Source organism: Girardinichthys multiradiatus, chromosome 6 (genome assembly GCF_021462225.1).
Source record: "Girardinichthys multiradiatus isolate DD_20200921_A chromosome 6, DD_fGirMul_XY1, whole genome shotgun sequence".
In the NCBI taxonomy this organism is placed as follows: Eukaryota; Metazoa; Chordata; class Actinopteri; order Cyprinodontiformes; family Goodeidae; genus Girardinichthys; species Girardinichthys multiradiatus.
The window spans coordinates 26522908-26547080 of NC_061799.1; the positions used below are offsets into that span (position 1 = coordinate 26522908).

Here is a 24173-nt window from a genome sequence, read left to right on the forward strand (position 1 = left end):
CTGTTGTCTATTCTATTTGCACAACAGCTGTGAAATTGATTGTCAGTCAGTGTTGCTTCCTAAGTGGACAGTTTGATTTCACAGAAGTTTGATTTACTTGGAGTTATATTGTGTTGTTCAAGTGTTCCCTTTATTCATTTATTTATTTATTCTTTGAGCAGTGTATATACTTTTGCTCGAGAGTCTCGGATTAGTGGCTCAGTTTCCCCCCGGACGTAAATAACAGACGTGCTGTTCTTCTTCCTGTTTTCTTTCGCCCGCATCTGCTCGGTTCGACAGAAATGGAAGAATCTGCGAGGCAAAAACACAACCACAGTCTACCCACGAACATACCACGTCTTTTTAAGCAGGGCCGAACCGTGTAGACCCGACGGCAGAAGCGGGCAGAAGTAACGACCCTTCCTCCGGCCCCGGTGTCCGAAACATGGCACTCAGCTCGGGTAGCTGGGCTCTTCCAGCCCCAGTGCCTGCCTCGTCCCAGCAGCCTGCGTGCAGCGGCCGTGGCCCCGTCCCGGCAGCATGCTGCAGCACTGTCCTGATGTCAGTCCGCGTCTCGGTGTCCCACTCCGGGATCAGACCCCTTTGCCTACCTGGGGCGGGTAGCGACTCTCTGCGGCTGCAGCTCAGCATGGACCCGAACCTGGCCGGAGAGTTCCGCCTGGCACTACGAGATACGAGCGGAAACCGCAGTGTGGTGAGGTTTCCTCTGCATACTTGTTTACCTGCAGAGCTGTTGGTAAACGCTCAGATGTGAGGAAGCACCGTGTTGTTCCTGCCCATTTACATCTCAGAGGAATGTTGGCCCGGACAGTGTAGGCCATTTTAAGCATTTCCGACGCGCTTTATGTTTTATATATGACCGGCTTGTATGGCTACAAACTGCGACACCTTAGCTCAGAATCTTGAAATCAGGGAAATAAAATCCTCAAAATTTTAGTTTCTCTTTCATTTCAGCTTTTGAGGCAGGGAGAAGCACATATGATGGATTCAGACTCCCCATATGCTGAAATTCACCCTTTCATTAACATACATACATACATACATAAAAGACATGTATTTTGCCATGTATAAACGCTGCTGCATACTATTGCTAACAAACACACCTTATCTATTTATCTTTTTACCCAGTGATTTAGGTAGGGGAACTTAAATCGAAGCTGCTCAGTCCAACCAGATATTATTGAGTTTAAAAGAACCGGAATCTGAGATTTGAATGCTTCCAGTTGGGGTAAATTAAAGTGACAATCACCTGAGAGCTTTGTATTTTACTTTTTTATTTCAGCAGAGTTGCTGCTGAAATAATATTTAGCTTTTGATACATAGACCTAAGAAATATAATTGTTTAAAATATAAGACCTTTTTGCTGTTCTGCCATTTACAAAGTAACACCAGGTTGACAAGCTGAAATTAGCTGGGTAGTTGGGCTATCTGCTCAGGTGCAGTCTTCTTCTTGCCAGCTTTTGGTTTTAAATCAGCGCTGACTCAAATTAGAGAGATGGATAGCCCCCACACCATGACTGTCTATGCTTTGGTGATTTCAAATATTTTCAGTCAGACATTTTTGTTCTTATAAGCAAAAGTAGGCTTAATTTCAGCCAGATGATTGGCTGTGCGCTGCAAAATGGTGGGGAGGCGGAGCGCAGCGCCGCATTACTGCTTGCTCCATACTTCCAGAGAAAATTCTGATCACTCCAGCACTTTCTCCTGCGTCTCATTAAAATGACTTTAAACCATAGAAACAGTAAAAGTTAACTTTTTTTTAAAGATTGATACCGGTCACAGAAACATGCCTAAGGCTGAGCATCTTAATATATGATTAAAGAGTTAAATAAATCCTTAGAGCAAAGAATTTGGAGCACACTGGAGAAATATTAAGAGTCAGAATCTTTGAGCCTTCCCACCGTTGAAGGTCATGGAGAACTTGGTTCATTACAAGCTGTGAAAGAGGAAGGAGAAAGCTGCTCTTCTTCTTCCTTCTTCCTCCCTCTTCGATTTCACCTGCCACTTCAGGGATTTAATCACCCACTTTCTGGCCATATTGTTTACATTTGTCTTTGAATTATATCCATTTGAGGTGGGTTGCACCATTGATCTGACAGCAGAAACGAACCAAAAAAAAAAGGTTTATTTATTTTTTTATAGATCTGTAGCAGCCTAATTTCCGATTTGAAAAAAAAAACTATAAATGAGCCCCACATTGCAGTTTGCTCTCTTTTTCTGCTTTTCTTAGATGTCAACGTAACGGAATTTAAAAATACTTTTAAGCATAAGAAATCATGTTAAGGTTTTCACCCAGACTTCACTTGGCTCACTGTATCCAAACTCAACTGCCACATTTGTCCCGTGTTTGCCAAGTTCGCTACACGACGTCCTCTTAAAACCTCGCAAGCTCCAAATCTGCTTTTCATCTCTGAATTCCCCACTGACAATTGAGACGCTTTCCGATTTGCATGGCTATGCCTTGATCTGTTGATGAAAAGTTCGGTGCCTTGGATAACAGCCCTCGTCATAACCTGATAGTCTGCATGACCTAAAATGGTAATCACCCCCTCTTCCTGTCACTTCAATTCAATTCAAAAATACTTTATTAATCCCAAAGGGAAATTAAATGTTGTTGTAGCTCATATTATGAAGGTTTCTTCAAAGAGCCGTTGTAGATGCTGATGGCTGTGGGCAGGAAGGATCTCCTGTAGCGCTCCGTCTTACAGCAGATCTGAAGAAGCCTCTGACTGAAGACACTCTGTTGTAGGACAGTCTCATGAAGAGGATGCTCAGGGTTCTCCATAATGTTCTTCTTTTTATCAAGAATCCGTCTTTCCACAATGACCTCCAGAGGTTCCAGAGGAGCCCCCAGAACAGAGGCAGCTTAATCTATGGCCTAACTTATAATCAGGGCCCAGAGCAATGGATCTACAGAAGGCTCTGAATGACCCAGGAAGGGTTCCTGGGATGAAGAGTCTCAGATAAGCACGCCACTGTATCAGGGCTTCAGTTTCAAGCATTATTATCTTGAACCTGTCGTTGTGTACATTTGTGTACATTTCCATCAGCAGGTTGAACTTTAAGTTTTTTCAAGTTTATGTTAACTTGTGTTCAAAAGTGATTATGAGCTATAAGAAAGGTTGTTGGAAATGTTGAACAATGCACATTCAGCTGTAGATTCCCAGGCAGATTTTATTCAACTATTTTATCTTTGCTAAGTTGCTCAGAGGTGAAATCATTTCTTCGATCATTCACCTAGCATTCATAAAAAAAAAAAATCTGATCAATCAAGACAGGTGTTCTGTTTAGGTTTATGTTTAACTTACATGAACTCATTTGTAAAGCAGTGTTGTCACACCATGTGTTCTTACCCCCAGTTCATTGCAGAGTTTGACCTGCGCTCGGTGCAGTACGAGGTCAAATCCTCTCGCTGCCACGAGATGCGCCTTGCCGCTTCGCCTCATGACTGCCTCCGCTTCAACTTCCGCTGCGACCGCGAGGCCGAGGCCTGGTCCACCGTGGTGATATCGTCACTGAGGGAGGCGCACAGAGGTCAGCTTCAGAAAACTCCAACTTTTATAGTCTGTTCATTTTGTTTAAAGACTTTGCAAATTTATTCAAACCCATTGAAGTTTTAGCACATTATGTTACGACTCAGGCAGCTTAGTAACTAAATTAGAATGTCATCAAAAAAGAAATTTATTGGATCGGTGGGTTGGAGAGTAATCTTCCTGCTTGGATTGTGGACTTGAGAGGACCTTTCTATTAATTGTTCTTGTTTTGAATGTGGAAATTTGCTCTTTTGAGAGAAAGTGGAGCACATCATCAAAATATATAATCTAACCAAACATGTGGTGCTAAACAAGAACTTTATTTTATTTTGATTTTTGGGACAAAACACAAGAAAGTGAAAAGTCCACACCCTGAATGTCACTCAGTGTGGTGGTACTTAAAGCACTATGTGCATACTGTGGTAGTACTTGCTTTTTTGAGTTTGCATGTTTATAAACGTGTTAAGATTATAGAAACTCTGGATTAAATTCAAATGTAAACAATTTTTTTTTATTCATTGCAGTTGTATACTGTATCATCATTCAACCCTGGAAATGGAAAGGTTAAAATGCATCATTAAAAGCCCAAATACATGCTGATGATTGTCTGTAAACCTCAGCATCACTGCAGGCACAAACGCTTCAACAATCTGCTGTCTAATGTTGTACTGATGATGTTCATCACTTATTTAAACACACAATAAAAAAATAAAAAAAAGTAATACTTTCATTTTACCAACATGTTCCTTCTGACTGGAAGTAATATTAACATTTTCAATTGGTCCAGCTAGAATCCCGCCTGGGTTCTGATAGAATTAGGGTGATGGTATGGAGGTCATCCACACTGAAAGACTTGGAGCTCATCACCAAAGATGAGATGGAAATAGCAAAAGCTGGTCAGCAATTATAAGAAGGAATTGATTACCAATAATTATCAATAATTTTTCATTGATTATTGAGTGGTATAACTCTAATAATAATAATTATTTAATTCAGTCTTTTTATATAGCAATATAAAGTCAATTGATTTAAATCAAAGATGGATGCTAAATCAATACATACATTCCAATTAATCCTAGTTATCAAACAGTGCAGTCAAATTCAGTTTATTATTCAAATTGTTTAAAAAGTTTTTCTATCTAAGGAAACCCAGCAGATTGCATTGAGTCAGAGACTTGCAGCATTCACTCCTCCTGGATGAGCATGTAGAGACAGTGGACAGTCACTGGCGTTGACTTTGCAGCAATCCCTCATACTGAGCATGCATGTAGCGACAGTGGAGAGGAAAAACTCCCTTCTAACAGAAAGAAACCTCCAGCAGAACCAGGCTCAGTGTGAGCGGCCATCTGCCACGACCGACTGGGGGTTTGAGAGAACTGAGCAGAGACACAAAGAGAACAAAGAAGCACTGATCCAGGAGTACTTTCTATGCTCAAGAAAAGTAAAAAGATAACTGAAGTAGTAGCTCCTTTAGTAGCTTCATCAAATAATAATAATTATAATAATAAAAATATTTTATAAAATGTCATAATTTTAATCAAATGTAAGTAAAAATGGAAAAAAAATCAAAATTGATACTTATCTTTTGATAGACGCCTACTTGACTTCCTATCAGAAACAAACATTTTGGTTGAATGAAAATAAATCAGAATCTTTCGGGGTCTATGGATAATTGTGGGCTATTGACAAGTCACATAGTAACTCTTCTCATTGGTTTATCTCTGACAGTGGCAAACATAAGTGCCTGTGAATCAGATGGCAAACACAACTCTGAAGTAGCCGTGGATCAGAGGAGCTCGACCTCCCTACCACTCTGTGGTGAGTATATGTCGCTATGCACGCTCTGCATCTGCGCTCACAGCTTGCTCTGAAAACGTGACTTTTCGCCCGTTTACCAGAGGAGCTGTGCTCAGAGCTCTCCAGGGCGATCGAAGCAGGCGACGTTCAGGCTGCGTCCCAGCAGGCGTCCGCACTGGCTCGACAGAAAGCGGTGCTGACGATACAGCCGTCCCAGAAAAACTACACAGACGGAGAAATTAGGTCTGAATTAAAGTGGCTAGATTATTGACATGAAGTCACTTTGACCGATAGTCGACTTATGTTGTGGCGCATGTGTGTTTCAGTTTATCTGTGGTGGTGGAGGATGCCTCTTCTTCTTGTTGTGTCACAGTTATAGTTTTTCCCTACATGTCTGTGGCCACGCTCAAACAGCAGGTGAGAAAACTCTGAATCGGTTAAAAAAAGCAAAGCTTTTGGTTGCTTTCATCTGCTAACCTTCAAATCTGTCCTCTTCCAGGTCTTTCTCGAGTATGGTTTCCATCCTCGCGTGCAGCGCTGGGTGATCGGTCAGTGCCTGTGCTCAGATCCTAGGTCATTAGCCTCATACGGAGTTCAGAAGGACGGCGACACGGCATACCTTTACCTGATCTCTGCCAGACAAGCTCGTGTCACACGGCAGCTGTTCCAGCAGGATCTGGACAACTCCCTGATGGCTTCGCCACTGACTCCAGGAAGCAGCCTCACCTCCCAGGTCTGGAGGGGTTACAGCACTCTGCCGTCAAAGCTTCCCCACAACAACCAGGGTGAGTACAATAAAGATCTGGCTCTGCTTTTGACCCGCTGGAGGCAAGCTACCTGTCTTGTTTGTGTTAAGCCCTGTGGTATTATGGCTGCTGCTATCACAGAGGTTGTTGGGTATATTTCATACATTTAGTTAGCTACCTTCCTCTCTAATGTCAATTTTAAGCCAATGTAAATTGCTACAGCTTCACAGTGAACAAGCCAAGGGACCAAAATTAGTGTTTGCCTGTAAAATGCTATGGGTGGCAAAATCACCCTGAATGCCGATATCTAAATCTAATTGAGAATCAGTGACAAGGCTTCAGAAATTCTTTTTAGACACTCTCCGCCCAATCTGACTGACCTCGAGGTATTTTACAGAGAAGAATGGGGAAAAATGTATGTGATTTTATTGACTCAGGGCAGCTGAATAAAAAATTAAAACACCTTTTCAGATTTGTATTTGTAAAGAAAAAGTTCCACTTCACTTCTTTTTATGCTTCACGTTTAATCCCAATAAAATAAAATGAAGTTTATGGCTTGAGCATAACAAAATGTAAGAAGATTTATTATGAGCAAAGGTATGAATACTTTTGCAAGGCTCAATAAGTCATTCTTTGCATTTGCAGAGGATCAAATATTCATATTATAATTACAGTTAGTTCCAATAGATGGTTGTAATATAAACACAGCCACAATTTTCTATTCCAGTCTTCTGTTGTCTTTCACCATTACCTTGTTGCAAATACTTTTAAGCTGAATTGAGTCATTAGACTGGATATTTTTCAGATTATTTTTTTTTGTAACATATAAAAACAATATGTAAATGAGATACAAAGAACCACTATTGCCATTATTACCCTCTAAAAAATATTCTGAGCTGCATTGAACAACAGTTTTAACAAGATATATTTATCTATCTTGCTCATGAAGAGCTTGGGGAGGTTTTTTTTTACGAGGTTTGCGTATTCCTGTGGCGTCCTTGTCATATCACGTTTTTAATCAGAGCATCCTGAGGAATTTCTTCAGATAGCCGTCTTTCATCTTTTCAGGTTTTCAAGAGTAGAACAGGTTGTTATTTCACCTTCTTTAATCTATTTTGAACAGAAACCGGAGGAGGGAATAATAAAGCAGGTGACATCAAAGACGTCCTTGATTTTGAGAAGCTGCAGGTGAACGATCACACCAGCAAAGCCAGTAAGACGCAGGTATCTGAGCCGTTCGCTGTATAAATGGGTGCAGACGGAGCAAACTAAAGCATCTGGTTTTGTGCTAGAAGAATCTAACAGATTTAACTGGTTTTCAATCTCGCAGCAGACGGAGTGGGCTTGCCCCTCGTGCACTTTCATCAACAAGCCCTCTCGCCCGGGCTGCGAGATCTGCGCCACTGCCAGACCCGACGTGAAGAGCTACATCCAGCAGGTACTCCCAGACATCTAAGTCCAGTTGAATCAGTCCTCTGAACACCCGCCCTCACCTCTTTTTCCATGTCTCACAAAGGAGAAAGGAAGGAGGGAGGATCGCAGCCAGTCTGGTTTAAGCAGCAGCTGACTGCCCGTCATCGCCGCTTGGATTTTGTTTCTCGCTTTCTCCCCCACACACACACTTAAACACACAGAGAGTGAGAAGTTTAGATCTGAAAAACACACACTGGCAAAATACTCACAGAGAGACAGTAAAGTTCACTGATCTCGCCTGAAGCGCTGAAGCGAAGCCGTGCTGCTCGAACCGCTGACAGAGAGCTCCGTCTGTTTTTTATATGGACATCATGACATGACATGACCCTGACGTACATCTCATTTGGTTAGACCTCTTTGCTATTTATTTTAGAGTGGGTGGGTGTGTGTGTGTGTGTGTGGCGCAAACAGCCTGATATTTATTTTAGTGGAGAAAGGGACTGAGGTAATTTCTCACTCGCAGCGTCTGCCAACTGTGAAGAGGGGTGATGCCTTGTGCTATAGCCTGTTCTGTCTGTTCATTGGTCATCTGCAGCGGTGGCGCCAAAACATTGTTACAAATGAGAGAAAAAAGCATGGATCGTGTACATGGCTGTATTTAGTGTAATATTTTTATCAAGATGCATTAAATATATGATGTAAATTTCAAATAGTAGTTTAATTGTGCTTGATTTCCTCTGAGCTGTGAAAGCGAGGAAAGATTCACTTTCACTGCATAACCTATATATATAAAGGAAGGAATCTGCCTGTGTGTCTGTCTGTTCTTTGCTTTTTCCAAGCTTCTTTGACAAATGTCATTTAAGATCCAAGCTTTTTGCCTTGTGGTTTTAAGTTCTCCATGAACAAAACTAGGTTTAAGTTTCAGTCAAATGCATTCGGTGCTTACTGCATAACCAGATTGCATTGAATTGTTAATTGCTGTGGCTCTCTCTCCCAGCCTAAATATATAAAAAGGGGGGTGAACCAAAAACATCCCAAACAGTAGGAAAGTTAAAACAAATATTAGTATCTTGAATAAGAATAAACTAAGACAACCATACAAGCATGTAAAGACTAACCTTAAAATAAAATGGAATTTAAAGTCCGCAGTATTTTACATTCATTTTCCGCCACTCAGAAGCTTGTAGCTTGTTGCTATGAGTTGGTTCCATCTTGTCCAATCTTTAAAGATTTATACTGCATGGGTGCATTTCATGGAAAAGTTAGCTAAGTTTCTGTTTTATGGCTTCCCTGACATTAGACTTGATAAAACAAATTGGACCAACGGCAGCAGATGTGGTTCTCGAGGCTTTGTCTCCAGCCACAGTCCACACCTGGTGAATCTCTCCCAAATTCTTGGGTTGCCTTTGCACCACAATCTTCACAAGACTGTGGTTGTCCCTGTTGGTTGTTCCCCTTTTTTCTACCAAACCTTTTTCCTTCCAATTAACTTTTAGTTGATATGCATGGACGTAGCACTCCTAACAGTCTTTGTGGAGTGCTATCAGCTGTGCCAAGCTGTCAGCTGACATTTCTGCATTAAACTGCTATGTTTTCCTTAGCTGTTAGCTATTATCAAAAATACAGAAAAATCTATATAAATATCGCTCTCCAACTATTTTGTATGAGTTTTGCTTTGAGAAAGAGCATTTATCAAGATTCTTCTGAAGGTCATGGCAGGAAAAAGACATGAACGGGGATGTCTAACACGTCTAGACTACAGGCATGGTTTGTTACAACACTTTTTTACTATTAAAAACAGGCTGTTTTAATGTTTAGTGTGTTATATGTTTCAAACAAGAATGACCTCAAAATAAATAAATCTAGATGGCATCAGGAAAATATCTTGCAGCTTTGTTGCTTTTACAGATATGTTACTCCCCACAATAAAAGCACTCCACTAGTATCATAGACGACGGTCTTTGAACTGTCTGCTGATAGGTTGGATGTTTCATTTTTTTTGTATCCTGTAGGACAGCTGGTATTCCTAAAATAGGGTTTGAATTTAGGTTCATCAGAGCTCAGGACAGATTTTTGCTTCACCTCTGTCCCATAGAAGAAGGCAGTGCTGTTGGACTTTGTGAAGTTAAATCTTCTATTTGTTGAGGAATGAGGTGCATTTACTACTTTTCCTGAACCCTGTTTTCTGAAAAAAAATTACTATTTTAGGACTTTATTATTAAATAATTTTCTAACAAGGTCTGTTTTTTTACAGTTTGAGATTTTTTGAGCTTTGTTATATGGTGCACTATCCTGCTGGAAGCTGCCATCAGAAGATTGATGCATGATGGACATATAAGGAGGGATATGGTCAGAAGCAATACTAGTATAAATTAAATATTTATCAGTTGATGCCAAGAATCAAAAGGTGAACCAATAAACATCTCACCACCAGCCTCAACCAAGGTAGTAAAGCTCCTTGCTTTTGTGAAACTTACACTAAATTCTGACCCTACCATCTGAATATCACAGCAGTTTTGTAGTTTCCCTTTTAAGACCATTGTAAGCCAGAGAAATGGTTATTTGTGACAATCCCTGCAACATTTCAGCAGTTTTTGAAACTCTGACCAACTCGTTCGGGGACAATGTGCCACGTTCCGAGTCACTTCAGTTCTTTGTTACTCATTCTGATTCTCGGTTTGGACTTCAGCAAAATGCAATAGGTTGCTGCTCTGTGTTTGGCTTATTTGTGTTAAGCATTTAGGTTTACCTAATAAATTGGCTGGTAGGTGTATATCATGAATAGTTGGCCATGCACAACATATCAAAAACCCAGCTTAAATGCAGTATTTGGTTGGCTACTATATTTATAATGTGCATTCATTCAATGCATGCTAATGATACAATTGGGCAACAACTTCAGTCAGGTGTTGAACCTCAAAAGAAAACTAAACATTAAGACTTAAGAGACTTTTGCCCGATCGGGACAAATTGTAAATTTTTATAATTCATTTTAACGCTATACAGTGGGGCACTTTTTAATATTTATATAGCTAATTTATGCAGGTGGGATCAGTCTGAAGAGTTCATTTTGTTCATGCTAATGATTGGCTTGGCTCCCTTAAAGAGCCGCTTCACTTCTTCCAGACATGCATACATTTGTCTGAGTACCTTGCCTGTACCACAACACTTGCTGCCATTCCTCCTTCTTTCAAAGAATATTTTGCAAAATAAATTATTTCCCCTTGCCTGAATGGATGAATTTTCGGCAGAGCTGAGCAGGAGCAGCTGAAGGTTGTTTCTTCTCATTTAGTACAAAGACTTTACTCTTAAATGGATTGAGGCTTTGTCTGCAGCCTGCTCTGATGTAATGAAGAAACCGCTGTGTCAAAAAGCAAAGCTCTTGATGTACAGGTCCTTCTCAAAAAATTAGCATATTGTGATAAAGTTCATTATTTTCCATAATGTCATGATGAAAATTTAACATTCATATATTTTAGATTCATTGCACACTAACTGAAATATTTCAGGTCTTTTATTGTCTTAATACGGATGATTTTGGCATACAGCTCATGAAAACCCAAAATTCCTATCTCACAAAATTAGCATATCATTAAAAGGGTCTCTAAACGAGCTATGAACCTAATCATCTGAATCAACGAGTTAACTCTAAACACCTGCAAAAGATTCGTGAGGCCTTTAAAACTCCCAGCCTGGTTCATCACTCAAAACCCCAATCATGGGTAAGACTGCCAACCTGACTGCTGTCCAGAAGGCCACTATTGACACCCTCAAGCAAGAGGGTAAGACACAGAAAGACATTTCTGAACGAATAGGCTGTTCCCAGAGTGCTGTTTCAAGGCACCTCAGTGGGAAGTCTGTGGGAAGGAAAAAGTGTGGCAGAAAACGCTGCACAACGAGAAGAGGTGACCGGACCCTGAGGATGATTGTGGAGAAGGGCTGATTCCAGACCTTGGGGGACCTGCAGAAGCAGTGGACTGAGTCTGGAGTAGAAACATCCAGAGCCACCGTGCACAGGCGTGTGCAGGAAATGGGCTACAGGTGCCGCATTCCCCAGACCTGGGCTACAGAGAAGCAGCACTGGACTGTTGCTCAGTGGTCCAAAGTACTTTTTTCAGATGAAAGCAAATTCTGCATGTCATTCGGAAATCAATGTGCCAGAGTCTGGAGGAAGACTGGGGAGAAGGAAATGCCAAAATGCCAGAAGTCCAGTGTCAAGTACCCACAGTCAGTGATGGTCTGGGGTGCCGTGTCAGCAGCTGGTGTTGGTCCACTGTGTTTTATCAAGGGCAGGGTCAATGCAGCTAGCTATCAGGAGATTTTGGAGCACTTCATGCTTCCATCTGCTGAAAAGCTTTATGGAGATGAAGATTTCATTTTTCAGCACGACCTGGCACCTGCTCACAGTGCCAAAACCACTGGTAAATGGTTTACTGACCATGGTATCACTGTGCTCAATTGGCCTGCCAACTCTCCTGACCTGAACCCCATAGAGAATCTGTGGGATATTGTGAAGAGAACGTTGAGAGACTCAAGACCCAACACTCTGGATGAGCTAAAGGCCGCTATCGAAGCATCCTGGGCCTCCATAAGACCTCAGCAGCGCCACAGGCTGATTGCCTCCATGCCACGCCGCATTGAAGCAGTCATTTCTGCCAAAGGATTCCCGACCAAGTATTGAGTGCATAACTGTACATGATTATTTGAAGGTTGACGTTTTTTGTATTAAATACACTTTTCTTTTATTGGTCGGATGAAATATGCTAATTTTGTGAGATAGGAATTTTGGGTTTTCATGAGCTGTATGCCAAAATCATCCGTATTAAGACAATAAAAGACCTGAAATATTTCAGTTAGTGTGCAATGAATCTAAAATATATGAATGTTAAATTTTCATCATGACATTATGGAAAATAATGAACTTTATCACAATATGCTAATATTTTGAGAAGGACCTGTATTTACATTCAGATGGTCATGACCGAAAGAATGAGATCCCAGACATGAGCAGCTGAAATGCTGGTTTTGCTGGGCTCGGACAATATATCTCTTATAACCTGGAAATGTCTTCAGATTCATCTGAATGAGATGGAGAGGGTCATTTTGGAGAGGAATGTCTAGCATTGTCAACATGACTACTGCTTTATAGTTTCAAAAGCTTCAAAGTCCTAAATTGAAAGCAGTAATATACACAACACTGGTTCAGTTTAAACATCTTTAAGGTTGTGTGTTATAAATATGAAATAAACATGTTTCACAAACAAAATTACCAAAAACAAGTATAAAAATAGTTGATGTAGAGTAAGATCCACTTACAGAGTCGTCCTTAAAAGAAGCAGGCTATTAACCGCCATCTTTAATGACCATCCTGTCCCTTTAACAGTTTTTAAAAACAACAGTGCAGTGTTTTTTCTTTACATACCACAAACCAAACTGCTTAGCAAGAAATTTCTGTCCTCACAGAAGGAACATTGCTTATATGTCCACTTTTACATTTTCCCCCCTGCCTTACAACCGTTCGTAAATCTTAAAAGTTATGTGAAGTACAAACCGCTTCATTTATGTGCCGTTTAACATGTTTTAGCTGGCCACAAAATGGCTGCAATCTTGAAAAGATGAAATACATACTTGGAAGTAAAAATTCCAAACCAACAAAAAGCACACAAAGGCAGTTATTTATTTCTCACGGGATAAATGTTCTTATTTAACTCTCCAGTGGATCTGAGCATTTGTTCTTCACCTTCGCCAAAAACAAGTAAACCTGAGATCATCTCAAAGTGTGAAGCCTTCAAGCAGACCTGCAGGCTACTTCCAGAAGAGGATGTTCCAGAAAAGCAGCCAACATGGATAAACCATCAAGGCAATGAGTGGGTAAACCAGAGAACCGTACAAGTAGTGGTCCAGCATTCCCTGCGAAATAACCGACAGGTACAACAACCAACCGTCTTGGAAGCTGACAGGCATTTCCTGCAGCTCTTGGAAGAAAAACACAGAGAAGAGGAGCGTGCAGGCTGGGCTGAGGACCACCAAGATGACGGCTGACAAAGTTCTGAGGAGGAAAAAAAGGATCACCGTTAAGTTTTATTTCAGCACGAGTAAAATGTTGATCAAAAAATCTCTGTTGTTGGAAGTACTTGGGTACGTGGGGTGTAACAAAAGCTGCCACAGGCACCAGGGTGAGAGCCAGGATGAAGCCAAGGGAGAAGTTAATGAGGGCAATGCAACCCAGCAGAACAGCCAGGTAGAGAACGGCAACGAGCTTCAGCACCCTCCAGCCCTGCTCTGTCCCCTCGCCTGACAACAGCCTGCAAAACAAAACAAAAACCGTTTATTGGCTGCAAAAAAAGTTATCAAAAGCTTTGATTGGAGTCTTAGAAAAAGTGTGCTATATCTTAATGTTCGGTATACAAGAGACATCGCTATAACTGCTGTAAACATATTGGTAAAAGGTCAGATCTAAATATCATAATTAACCCAACGTCTGAAGGCCAAAACTGCAGCACAGGCAAATCTAATTATTTCTCAGGTCATATTGTTTGACTAGTTCTGCTGTTGTTTGAATGAGATCATATCAGAGGCAGGCGGCAAATAACTGGGAAAATCCGTCCAAAGGAAAATTTATACTCGTACTCGTCGTCTTCAGCTTCAACCGGGACCGGGTCGCGGGGGCAGCAGACTCAGTAGAGACATCCAGATGTCCCTCTCCCCAGACACCTCCTCCAGTGGGAGCCCAAGGCATTCCCAGGCCAGCCGAGAGACATAGTCCCTCCAGCGTGTCCTGGGCCGTCCCCTGGGCCTCCTCCCGGTGGATATTTCCATCCGGTATAGGTGCCCGAGCCACCTCAACTGGCTCCTCTCGATGTGGAGGAGCAGCGGCTCTACTCCAAGCTCTTCCCGGATGGCCGAGCTCCTATCTCTAAGGGAGTACCCGGCCACACTACGCAGGAACTCCCCTCCAACCTGAAGAGGACAAGCCACCTTTTTCTGGTCGAGAACCATGGCCTCGGACTTGGAGGAGCTGACCCTCATCCCAGCCGCTTCACACTCGGCTGCGAACCGCCCCAGCGCATGCTGTAGGTCTCGGCTAGAGGGGGCCAGCAGGACCACGTCATCTGCAAAAAGAAAATCCACTGGTCCCCAAACCAGACCCCCCTCTGGCCCTTGGCTGTGTCTAGAAATACTGTCCATAAAAGTTATGAACAGGACCGATGACCTGCCACTGGTGCCACCGGTCATTTGTGCATTAAGGAAAATTAATTCACGAATTAATGGATTGGCAAATGGATGAGAGCTAATCTAATTCTAGACTTTTCCAGTCTTCTTTTCAGGTTTTCTCCAAAGTGTTGCGCCGCATACCCCTCTGATAGAACCCATAACGACTTAACACATCACTTGCTCTGGATTTGACTCTGTCCCTTCCTTAGTTTGGGGAGTGAAACAAGGACAGAAATCCTATTTGCATGTCCAGGGAGATTGAAATGAAGATATCTCTGCCGAAAACTAATTGTATTTACATTTCAAATTATCTACAAGGTCGGTTTGAATCAAGGTTATATGAATAGGAGTTTGTTTTTTGGTGCTATTTTGACTTTGTGAAGACAAACAAGCTGTTCCAAAATCAGACATGGGTTGGTAAACCTGAACAAAGTTTTAAAAAGACTGAATGAGAATAACAGGTATCAAAACAAAAAAGGTAACTGTCATAAATCAGAAGTTGTGTCAGTAGGTACCTGTGTGTGTTATGAGGCAAAGCCAGGCCTGCTGTGTATACAGCAATGGCTGTGAGGACGACGGCTTCAGTCTCAGAAACCGGGAAGTGTTCGACGGCGGTCTCCTGGAAACGGGTTGGCAGGAAGTACAAAGCTGCTCCAGTCAGGTGGCTGATCACCAGAGGAGTCAACACTGACAGAACCCCTGGGCTGGACTGCTGCAGGTAAGAAGGTTTTTAGAGACGAATAAAAAAAAATGTTAGGTAAAAAATGTTTTCATCTCTCATCAGTTTATCAGTGATCATGTCTAACCCGCTCAATATCAGCAACTCCATCCGCTGTTACGGCAGGTGGATTCGCAAACTGCACCCACAGATCCAAGGCCTGAATTTAAAGTCAAGGAGGAAAAATACAAAGATTGTAGGGCTAAAATACAAATATGCATACCAGATTCTTTAACTGAATTCATGCAAGTGAAATTATGCTGTGAGGATACACGAAGCAGCAGGATGACCGCAAGGAGGCCAAAGGCTGGCATATAATATCCAATGGAGACAAAGTGGGAGAGCGATGGCATGAGGTAGAAGAAGTAGGATTGGTGAAGGCGTTCCAGAAGATTATTCAGCTTCCGAAATATTCCTTCCAGCAGTCTAAAAGTTAAAGGAAAAAGAAATCACAGAAATGCGAATATTTCAAGGTGCATCTAGATACATTTAAATTTCATGGAAACGTTTCAGAATATTACATTTAACCACAAATAAAAAGGGATTTTAATACAGAAAACCCTGTAACTAATCATGTTGGTGATAGTTACCCTTCATTGGGAGGGGAAGCAACAAATGATTCACTGCTACAAAAGGAGGCTGTTCAGTGTTGTATCCAAGCATAATAATAGAAGATTAAGTGGAAGGAAAAAAGTGCGGAAGAACAGGATTATTAAAATATAGTTTATTGTGGATTTTTTATATTTTGAATTTATTGATAAGTGTAAAAGGAATAAGAAGCATATTGCTAGCCTCATAGCATAATTAACTAAGTCATATTTGCTGTCATACGACTTAGACAATTATGCTATGAGGCTAACAGGATGGAACATCAAAGAAACCTATGATGCAAAATAAAAATTGCAAAGTAATGTAAATTAAACTGATTTTATTCCAGACAGTCTGAACCCAATATTTATTTGGATTTGTAAAAAACTCCTGCTGCACTACACTGCAAACAACCTTTTATCAGTAACTAATAAAGAGTATTTATTACCAAACAATTCAATGTGTCTTTATTAAAGACAAATGTACAAGGAATTACTTGGTGAACTCTAAACATAGCTCAACAAATAAAGAAGAAAATCTAAATAGAAAATTTTTGTCCATATGTTCAAAAGTCAGGAAGTAGAAGGATAACGGGATATTGGACTGGCCTACCTGTAATATCACATTTTCCTTGATAGTTGAACATCTAGTGATTTTTTTTTTAATCATATTTTGAGCAGCAATGCAAAACTATTGCACAGTTTAAGAAATGTTCGCAGAAAGATTTGAAGAAATAACACTCAAAATGCTTTGTTGCTGTGTATCATTAATGTCTGAACATCTGATAAAACTCAATCTATAAAAATACGATTTGGTTTTGATTTAAAAAACAAAAAACAAAGCAGAGCAGAGCAGTACTCAGAGGTTCTGACCTGCCGACGGTGGTGACATCTGTCTTGTACTGGCGGAAGCTGTTGATGCCCTTGACGGTGGCCGCCTCTATGTGGTATCGCAGGAACAGCCCGTGGTCTCCCCAGGGCCGCCCGCTGGCCTGCTTCATTACCATCAGCATCATGGTCTGCACTGCATGGCTGTAGCCCGACACGCTGTCCCAGTCGTTCCTCTGCAGCTACAGAACAGTCCACAAATAAAAAAGTTTAAATTATAACTCTACAGCTCCCTGCTGTATGTGTTTAAACACTGCATGTGTTTAAAGGCCTTTTACCTTGCCCTGGATGGTGCAGAGGACCCCTATCTTCTGGCAGAAGGCATAAAAGAGGTTTGCTAAATCCAGGTTAGGTAACTGTCCATTGAGGCCTTCCAAAACTATGTCAAAACTGGTGATGACGTCACTGCTGAGCTCCAAGGACAGGGCTGCCTGGATTGAGCCACCGCGGCCTTGTAATGGTGACCAATCCATTCCTAGAAGAAAAAGCACACTTAGAAGTACTCTGTTTTTTGTTTTACTTATTTCTTCCACTCAGGGATAAGATCAGATGATCACCTGTAGTGTTAGTGTGGTGATAGCTCTCCAACCAGGCCTGCATACCAATCAGATCATGCTCATTCACGAGAAAAATGATGTCCTTAGCCCAGAAAATCTGACCTGGTAACCACAAAATTACTTGAATCATTGGCACTGAATTGAAGAATTTCAAGGTTTTCTGATTGTGGCGGGAATTGTCAGAAAGTGCGATACCCACTGCGGAAGTAATGAGCCAAGCCAAGCAGCAGCCCCACAGCCTGGTTGTTGTTGTCTCCTGGGCTGCAAGGAGCACTGAGCACCAGGGCTTCAGTTCGTGGAGCTCGAGGGGCGCGAAGGATCCCGTAGACATTTGTACCTTTCACAATCTATCCGAAAAGGTAAAGTCTGTCACAATTTGAGAGACAAAAAGAGAGGAGAGTGCAAACGTAGGAAAATAATTTCTGTCATAAACATACATATCTCTCTTTATTTTCATCTGGGAAGGGTAGTGTGCGAGAGAAGCTCTGGGTGAACACCTCCAGCCCTCGAGCCTGCATCGTTTTCACTAGCCAATCCACTGGCATGCCACTGCATATAAATCAAGTGGAATATTATTAAGCTTATGTTGAGATTTCTGACATAAATCAACAAACAAGATAAAGTATCAAAAAAAAAAAACATACCCGACTTTTTTCTTGTGAGCCGCAAACTCTCTGCCTGTGGCCAAAGCTCTTTCTCCTGATGGGAAGCGCTCCTCCACCATGGTGGATCCCATGGCATTCTCAGACATATATGTCCGCAATGTGAATGGCTCAAATGCTAACCCCATAAACCAGCATACACCGGCAAAATAGCACAGTACACTGGGATGCAGACACAGATGAGAAATCGTCTACAAAACTGTGCAAAAGTTTTAAACTGGCATCAGTTTTAAACAGTTAGAAGTGACCTCAAGTTACCGTGTTAAGAAACAGCAGACGTATTTCTAATTTCAAATTTAAGTCAAACTTAAAGAGAAGCTTATTTCTAATAAATGAAACTAAATGAATAGCATCCCTCGAAACTTTCAGCTAGGGAGCCAACCTTAACCCAAAGACAGCCTTACTTAGCATTGTTCGTAACCTCAGGTGTAACATGGATCTGAACAAAGCATCTGTATGCCAGTTGCTCTATAATATATGTTGATAAGATATGTTGATTGCTTATACTTTACATGAACCTCAATATAAAATACTTTTAGACCACTTTAAACGTTTACAAGAAAGTCTGGATCCTATAAAAATGAAGAATGGTGAAAGACTTTTGCTTTACACAGCCTGTTCATAAAATGGTGAAACACTGAACAAAACTGCGTGTGATCCTGCTGTGACTGACACTCACCAGATTGGAGCATTGAGGCGGGTCAACAGGCTGATCAAAGCCCGTCTCCTGTTGGGATCGGACAGCAGTCCCATCTCTGACGTTTCCTAGATGCCTGCATTCACCGGTGGGTCCTGCAGGAAGTGTACATTCACATCGACCGAGATATTTACCTTAATAATCTTAATGGTACGAAGTTATAATGCGGAATAGAATCTGGTTTGTCCCTATCAGGAGCTCCCACACCGCCATACATATCAATGTCCGGGTTTTCATTCAATTCGAACACTGTTCTGCCCTCTGTTGTCTTACAGCAGCTTTCATGACAGCCGTGTTGAGCTTAGCTTGATGCTAGCTAGTTACCAGGCAGGTTTTCTCACTTTGTAAATTCGCCGAACCCGTATTCGTCCTCATGAACAACCTGTTTCCACGGTTATAAACGTACGTTTTTTTGTTTTTTTTTTCATACTTCAAAACATACGAAAACGTACCTCAGTCTACTGGCTTCATCCACCTGCAGAGGTGCGGTTTCATCAGAGCAGCGACTGCCTAAAACACGTTGCAATTTCCTTGTTTTTGGGGGAACGTATTTACAGCGGACTGATTTCCGCTCGGAAAGAATTGCATTGAAATAAATTGAAAAATTAACTAAAATAAAAATGGTGAATTATTTTTTTTAAATAAATACGTAAATAAAAGAGAAAAAACAAAAAGAAATAAAATGTAACTAGATGAACGGATTTCCTTCAGTTCAAATAATGGTAGAAACCTCAGCTGTTTTACTCCCATCCATCCATCCATCCATCCATCCATCCATCCATCCATCCCTTGTGTGCTGCTTATTCTAGATCAGGATTCAGAAAATCTAATTGGGGGATCCCAATGTGTTGGTGGCCAGGAGGGATAGTAGAGTCCCCTGTGAGTTCTGGGACTGCCCAGGGTCTCCTCCCAATGGGAGGTGCAGGAAATCATTAAATGATTAAAAGATAAAACAGCACTTGGGAGGGGAATAACACCTGTCATGTCTCCAAAAAGCAGTGGAACTCGTCTAATAAGTCAGTGCAATTCTTGGATCCGCAATCTCCACCCACCAGCCTGTGTTCAGTCTTCAAGGTAACATTAAACCAACCATTGTAGTGGGATTTGACTAATAAGTCAGGGCAGTTCTTGGGTCAGCAATCTCCACTCACCAGCTTGTGTTCAGTCTCCATGGTAACATCTAACCAACCATTCTCCTGGGCAACAAGTGGGAATGCTTTGATTAGATATTTACCACAGCATCAACACATTGGTTTCATAACAAACCTACTGTTTTGTCATCTCAAAACCAGTCAGAACAATATTCTATCATACATTTATATTATTTTTAAGCTTAGAAGACAGGATATAAACATTATATATACAAAATAGGGAGACACATGTCTGATTGTATCCTTTATTCAGAGAATTATGTGTTGAAGGATATTGAAAAATCCTTATATTTATCGTGTTTCTAAGCCATGCAGCATTCATCTGTCGGTTCACATACAGCTTAGAGGTTTCAAGTTTTAACTGATCGTATTTGAAAGATGCTACACCTGTTTAAAGTTCTTTGCTTTGATCTAATTTTGGACATACAGCCTATGTAAAAAAAAGAAAATTGTATATTCAGACGTGATATGTACACTTGACTCAAACCACAAGGCAACAAATGTATTCATTTTGTTACTGCAACTTCATAAACAGCACAATACAATTAAAAACAGCCTCTTAGTAACACAGAAACAAAATGATACTTAAAATGATAATTAAGATAAGAGCAACTCCTTGCCTCCGTAAATTGGAAAAGAAATGGGGAGGTTGCTTATGATGAATATAAAATAATAAACTTTCAGAAAATATTGTGACTAATAGACACATTGCTGTAGATAGCTTTCATTTACAGTTTGGCTTATCAATGTACAAAAGTTATAAAAGAAACTTGTTACTCTCTGGAGAGCACCGACGCTTCTTGGAGATGCTGCCTCACCACCTCGTCCAGCACCTTGCTCACACCTTTACAAGCAGTCATTGCAGCTTCGATCAGGGTTTCGAGGTGGTCCTGATGAAGTCGGGCATCCATCTGAACAAGAGCGATCTGTCCTCCCCGGGGCAGCAACGCCAAAGCCAGAGAGCTCACTCCTCCACTCTCCTCGGCGTAGCAAAGGTCAGCAAGCGGAGTCTCGTCGACAAAGCCTACAGTGCAGGCACAGACATAGTCTCTCATGGGGATGCCTGCATCAATGACCGCCAGGGTGGCTGCATTCACACACACGCTGTAGTTCCCTCCATCTGATTGTAGAATCTGGAAGGACACAATTTTTTTTTAATAAAAGAAGTGTCGGGCCTTAGCAAACCTTCAGTTTTAGATATACCTTCACATAGATGTCTATCTGAGAGCGCGGGAAGAGCTGTGTCATCACAGCAGCTTCAAATGTCTGCTTCAGGTGGAGACTCATCTCGGTGGATTTGCGATCTCCGTGCGGTCTCCTCTTCCTCTCAGCTGTGCTGAACGTGGCCATGCTGTACTGGCAGTTGATAACAGCTCGATCGTGAAGAGCCCGACTTCTGGATCCCCGCATCTGAAGCGGACAGAGACAGTAACATGGAAGAATTAAAGCTACCACAAATCTAACTAGGGATGGGCAACGTATGTCTTGATATGAAACAATTTGGTTACAATATTCAGGAACAACCAAAGAAACAACAAGGCAGCTCATAAACGCAAAGATGCTGGAACACCATTTTATCTGTCCACCAAGTGAAGTAAGTTTTACATCATCATAAACCGAGGGCGTGGCAACCAAGACAGAAGCAATATTTTCAAGCTTGACTCAAATTTGCTTTCCTTCTAAAGAAAAGGGATCATGTTTGGAGGAGTCAAGGTAAGGCTTCAAATCTAAAACCCCTGTACCAATTGTCAAGCATGGTGGAGTCAGCATCATGATGACGTTCAGCTTCAAAATGTAGAGAAATACTGAAAATGGAGGACTACCTCAAAATGATTAATATTCATCTCAAATCAGCAGCTAGGTTTTTGAAACATTTGTTGTTCCAACAGGACAATGATCCCAAACACAAAAACTGGTTTTGGAACATGCTAACAGCAAGCTTCTGGAATGGCCCCATTCGCATTTAGTAACAGCTGGGTTCAAACACCGGCCAGTTTAAGTAAACTCTGCCATTTATGACAATGAAACATCAAGCCACAATTAACCCTGGATTGTCCTGATGCCTAGAAAAGTGTGTGGTTTCTCTGCAGCTTGTAAACAAATAAATATTAAAATTTATTTTATCATTAGTGGGTGGTTGGTTGGTTGGTTGTATAGTTTTAATACAATCTGGTGAAAAAAAACCCTGATAAAATTGTCCAAAAAATATTTTTTTTCTTAAAATGACTATGACATAAATGCTGATGATGAGCGTATGCAAACTTCTGACAGTAGCAGCGTCATTCTCAACATTTTTATCCTGGAAAGTTAAGACTTGTTGAACATATGGTTAGGATACAGGTTTTGATCCTATTTTTGATACTTTATTAGGATTAAATACTATTAATCATGGGTGGTTCTAGACACGGGCCAACAGGGGCCCCTGTACAACTGGTCCCTGTTATGGCCCCTGTACTGAAAACATAATACCAAAATAATTTCTTATGATGACATGGCACAGAAACTGTAACTGATTGGTCCACTGGACCAATTTTATTTCTTACCTTTACTTTAACAATGAATCAGCTCCAGAGCTGCAGGTGGTTTTGTGGCTCTCTTAATATATGTCAGTCAGTCATTTTCTACCGCTTATTCCATAGTGGGTCACAGGGAGCTGGTGCCTATCTCCAGCAGTCTATGGGTGAGAGGCAGGGTACACCCTGGACAGGTTGCCAGTCCATCGCAGGGCAACACACATACAACCATGCACACACTCATTCATACACCTAAGGGCAATTTAGAGAGACCAATTAACCTAACAGGCATGTCTTTGGACTGTGGGAGGAAACTGGAGTACCCGGTGAGAACCCACGCATGCACAGGGAGAACATGCAAACTCCATGCAGAAAGATCCCAGGCTGGGAATTGAACCCAGGACCTTCTTGCTACAAGGCAACAGTGCTACCAACTGTGCCACCATGCAGCCCACTTAATATATGAAAAGATGAAATATTGCCATTTTTTGTTTTATTGTTTTGTTCTGTGCCCCAATTTAAAAAACACTGCCCCCCCGTCCGGTAAATTTGGTCTAAAACCACCACTGTATTTAAAACTAATTTAATAAAATCATATTTTTATACATTAAAACCCCGATAGCCTATTCTTACATTGTCTACACTGTTTTACAGTTTACAGAAAATATTGCTCTTATTAAAAGCCAGTTTCTTAGACTCATTAATGATGCAAAATAAAAAATACAAGACACTAAATAACGAGAGGGAACCTGCCTATAGTCAAACATAACTGTAATGAGCAGCAGAATAGAATTAAGAATAGAAAATCCTAATATCTTTTATTACCAACATAAAATATGGTTGGACTCGAAATCTATGCATGAAACTTTTCTTAACCTTTTGCTGAACAAATATACCCTAGTAACACCACGATATTTCTTTAAAATAACAGGAATTTGTTTAATTATTCTGCACTGATCTAGACCTGTGCCCTACTTACTTCGTGCGGACCGTAGACCACAGCCAGAGCCTTGGTGTTTCCTTGCTCTAAATAAGCAGATCCGTCGGCCTGGGCAAACACTCCCATGCGGGCCTGAACTTTCCGCAGTTCGGTGGCTTTTCTTCCGTCCAGGCGGTATCCTTGATCAGTGAGCAGCTCCAAGCCCGCCATGTTTCAGTAAACTTCACAGCAACGCGACTTCCCACGTGTTTTTTTCCTCAACACTACATTACCCATCGAGCACTTGGGAGAACACATACGGCAAGACCAAAAAGTCAAAATTCTACAGACGCAAGGTTTATTTTAGGATGTACTTTATTTTAACGTGAATTTGTTTTTCCGTCATTTTGGTGGAACTCATTTAATAAAAGACGAAAAATAGAGTATTTTCTATCGATATGAGATACAATTACAATTTTAAATAATAAAAAAAAAAGGTTTAGACACAAATGTTGCAAGCAGTTCAGTGACGATAACACCATTGCACAGGGCTCCTAGATACTTTTGACAATTTGGGACTTTTCCAGGTCTGGAAAAGAATGGAAAAAAAAAAAAAACCATTTTAAATTTCCAGACTTTTTCTGAACTTTCATTAATTTCTTTCTAATTCTGTCCCCCAAAAAACTGCAGTGAGAAGTTCGTCTTTTTAGGTGCGACTTTAATAACAGCTGTGACGCAATTGTGACTTTATAAACAATAGTGCTTTTAGTGATTAGT

The 24173-nt window shown here is 41.1% G+C and overlaps 3 protein-coding genes across 6 annotated transcripts; 1 reads left to right on the forward strand and 2 right to left on the reverse strand.

Moving 5' to 3' along the window:
- The first annotated feature begins 54 nt into the window (after positions 1-54).
- Positions 55-8294, forward strand: LOC124869363 (ranBP-type and C3HC4-type zinc finger-containing protein 1-like). 2 transcript variants are annotated; one of them, XM_047367136.1, is made up of 9 exons: positions 55-694; positions 3360-3534; positions 5262-5351; positions 5432-5573; positions 5657-5747; positions 5830-6115; positions 7200-7300; positions 7410-7514; positions 7593-8294. In XM_047367136.1, the coding sequence occupies exons 1-9, from the start codon at positions 425-427 to the stop codon at positions 7641-7643; spliced, it is 1311 nt and encodes a 436-aa protein (XP_047223092.1). In that variant the 5' UTR covers positions 55-424; the 3' UTR covers positions 7644-8294. The 2 variants fall into 2 exon arrangements, with proteins under 2 accessions (XP_047223092.1, XP_047223091.1); XM_047367135.1 differs by having other exon boundaries at positions 58-694; positions 7407-7514.
- Positions 8295-12690: 4396 nt separating this feature from the next.
- On the reverse strand, positions 12691-19400 carry gpaa1 (glycosylphosphatidylinositol anchor attachment 1). 3 transcript variants are annotated; one of them, XM_047367226.1, is made up of 13 exons: positions 19266-19400; positions 18796-18908; positions 18099-18278; positions 17892-18003; positions 17654-17801; positions 17455-17556; positions 17176-17372; positions 16883-17079; positions 15695-15848; positions 15511-15582; positions 15220-15413; positions 13624-13794; positions 12691-13538 (listed from the first exon to the last, which is right to left on the reverse strand). In XM_047367226.1, the coding sequence occupies exons 2-13, from the start codon at positions 18867-18869 to the stop codon at positions 13295-13297; spliced, it is 1845 nt and encodes a 614-aa protein (XP_047223182.1). In that variant the 5' UTR covers positions 18870-18908; positions 19266-19400; the 3' UTR covers positions 12691-13294. The 3 variants fall into 3 exon arrangements, with proteins under 3 accessions (XP_047223182.1, XP_047223180.1, XP_047223181.1); XM_047367224.1 differs by having other exon boundaries at positions 15220-15416; XM_047367225.1 differs by lacking the exon at positions 19266-19400 and having other exon boundaries at positions 15220-15416; positions 18796-19197.
- A 795-nt stretch (positions 19401-20195) lies between these two features.
- Positions 20196-23674, reverse strand: exosc4 (exosome component 4). Its single transcript, XM_047368877.1, has 3 exons — positions 23457-23674; positions 21168-21374; positions 20196-21097 (listed from the first exon to the last, which is right to left on the reverse strand). Exons 1-3 carry the CDS (start codon positions 23625-23627, stop codon positions 20738-20740), a joined length of 738 nt encoding a protein of 245 aa, XP_047224833.1. The 5' UTR covers positions 23628-23674; the 3' UTR covers positions 20196-20737.
- Positions 23675-24173: the final 499 nt, after the last annotated feature.

What these genes read in the sequence shown, in the direction of transcription:
- LOC124869363 (XM_047367135.1), top strand. Translation starts at nt 425, where the DNA reads ATGGCACTCAGCTCGGGTAGCTGGGCTCTTCCAGCCCCAGTGCCTGCC. An exon ending in GCTTCCCCACAACAACCAGG is followed by an intron (nt 6,116 to 7,199) that starts GTGAGTACAATA and finishes TATTTTGAACAG; the next exon opens with AAACCGGAGGAGGGAATAAT. An exon ending in GCAAAGCCAGTAAGACGCAG is followed by an intron (nt 7,301 to 7,406) that starts GTATCTGAGCCG and finishes TCAATCTCGCAG; the next exon opens with CAGACGGAGTGGGCTTGCCC.
- gpaa1 (XM_047367224.1), bottom strand. Translation starts at nt 18,869, where the DNA reads ATGGGACTGCTGTCCGATCCCAACAGGAGACGGGCTTTGATCAGCCTG. An exon ending in TCACCACACTAACACTACAG is followed by an intron (nt 17,373 to 17,454) that starts GTGATCATCTGA and finishes TTTTTCTTCTAG; the next exon opens with GAATGGATTGGTCACCATTA. An exon ending in GTTACACCCCACGTACCCAA is followed by an intron (nt 13,539 to 13,623) that starts GTACTTCCAACA and finishes TTTCCTCCTCAG; the next exon opens with AACTTTGTCAGCCGTCATCT.
- exosc4 (XM_047368877.1), bottom strand. Translation starts at nt 23,627, where the DNA reads ATGGCGGGCTTGGAGCTGCTCACTGATCAAGGATACCGCCTGGACGGA. An exon ending in TGGTCTACGGTCCGCACGAA is followed by an intron (nt 21,375 to 23,456) that starts GTAAGTAGGGCA and finishes TGTCCGCTTCAG; the next exon opens with ATGCGGGGATCCAGAAGTCG. An exon ending in AGATAGACATCTATGTGAAG is followed by an intron (nt 21,098 to 21,167) that starts GTATATCTAAAA and finishes GTGTCCTTCCAG; the next exon opens with ATTCTACAATCAGATGGAGG.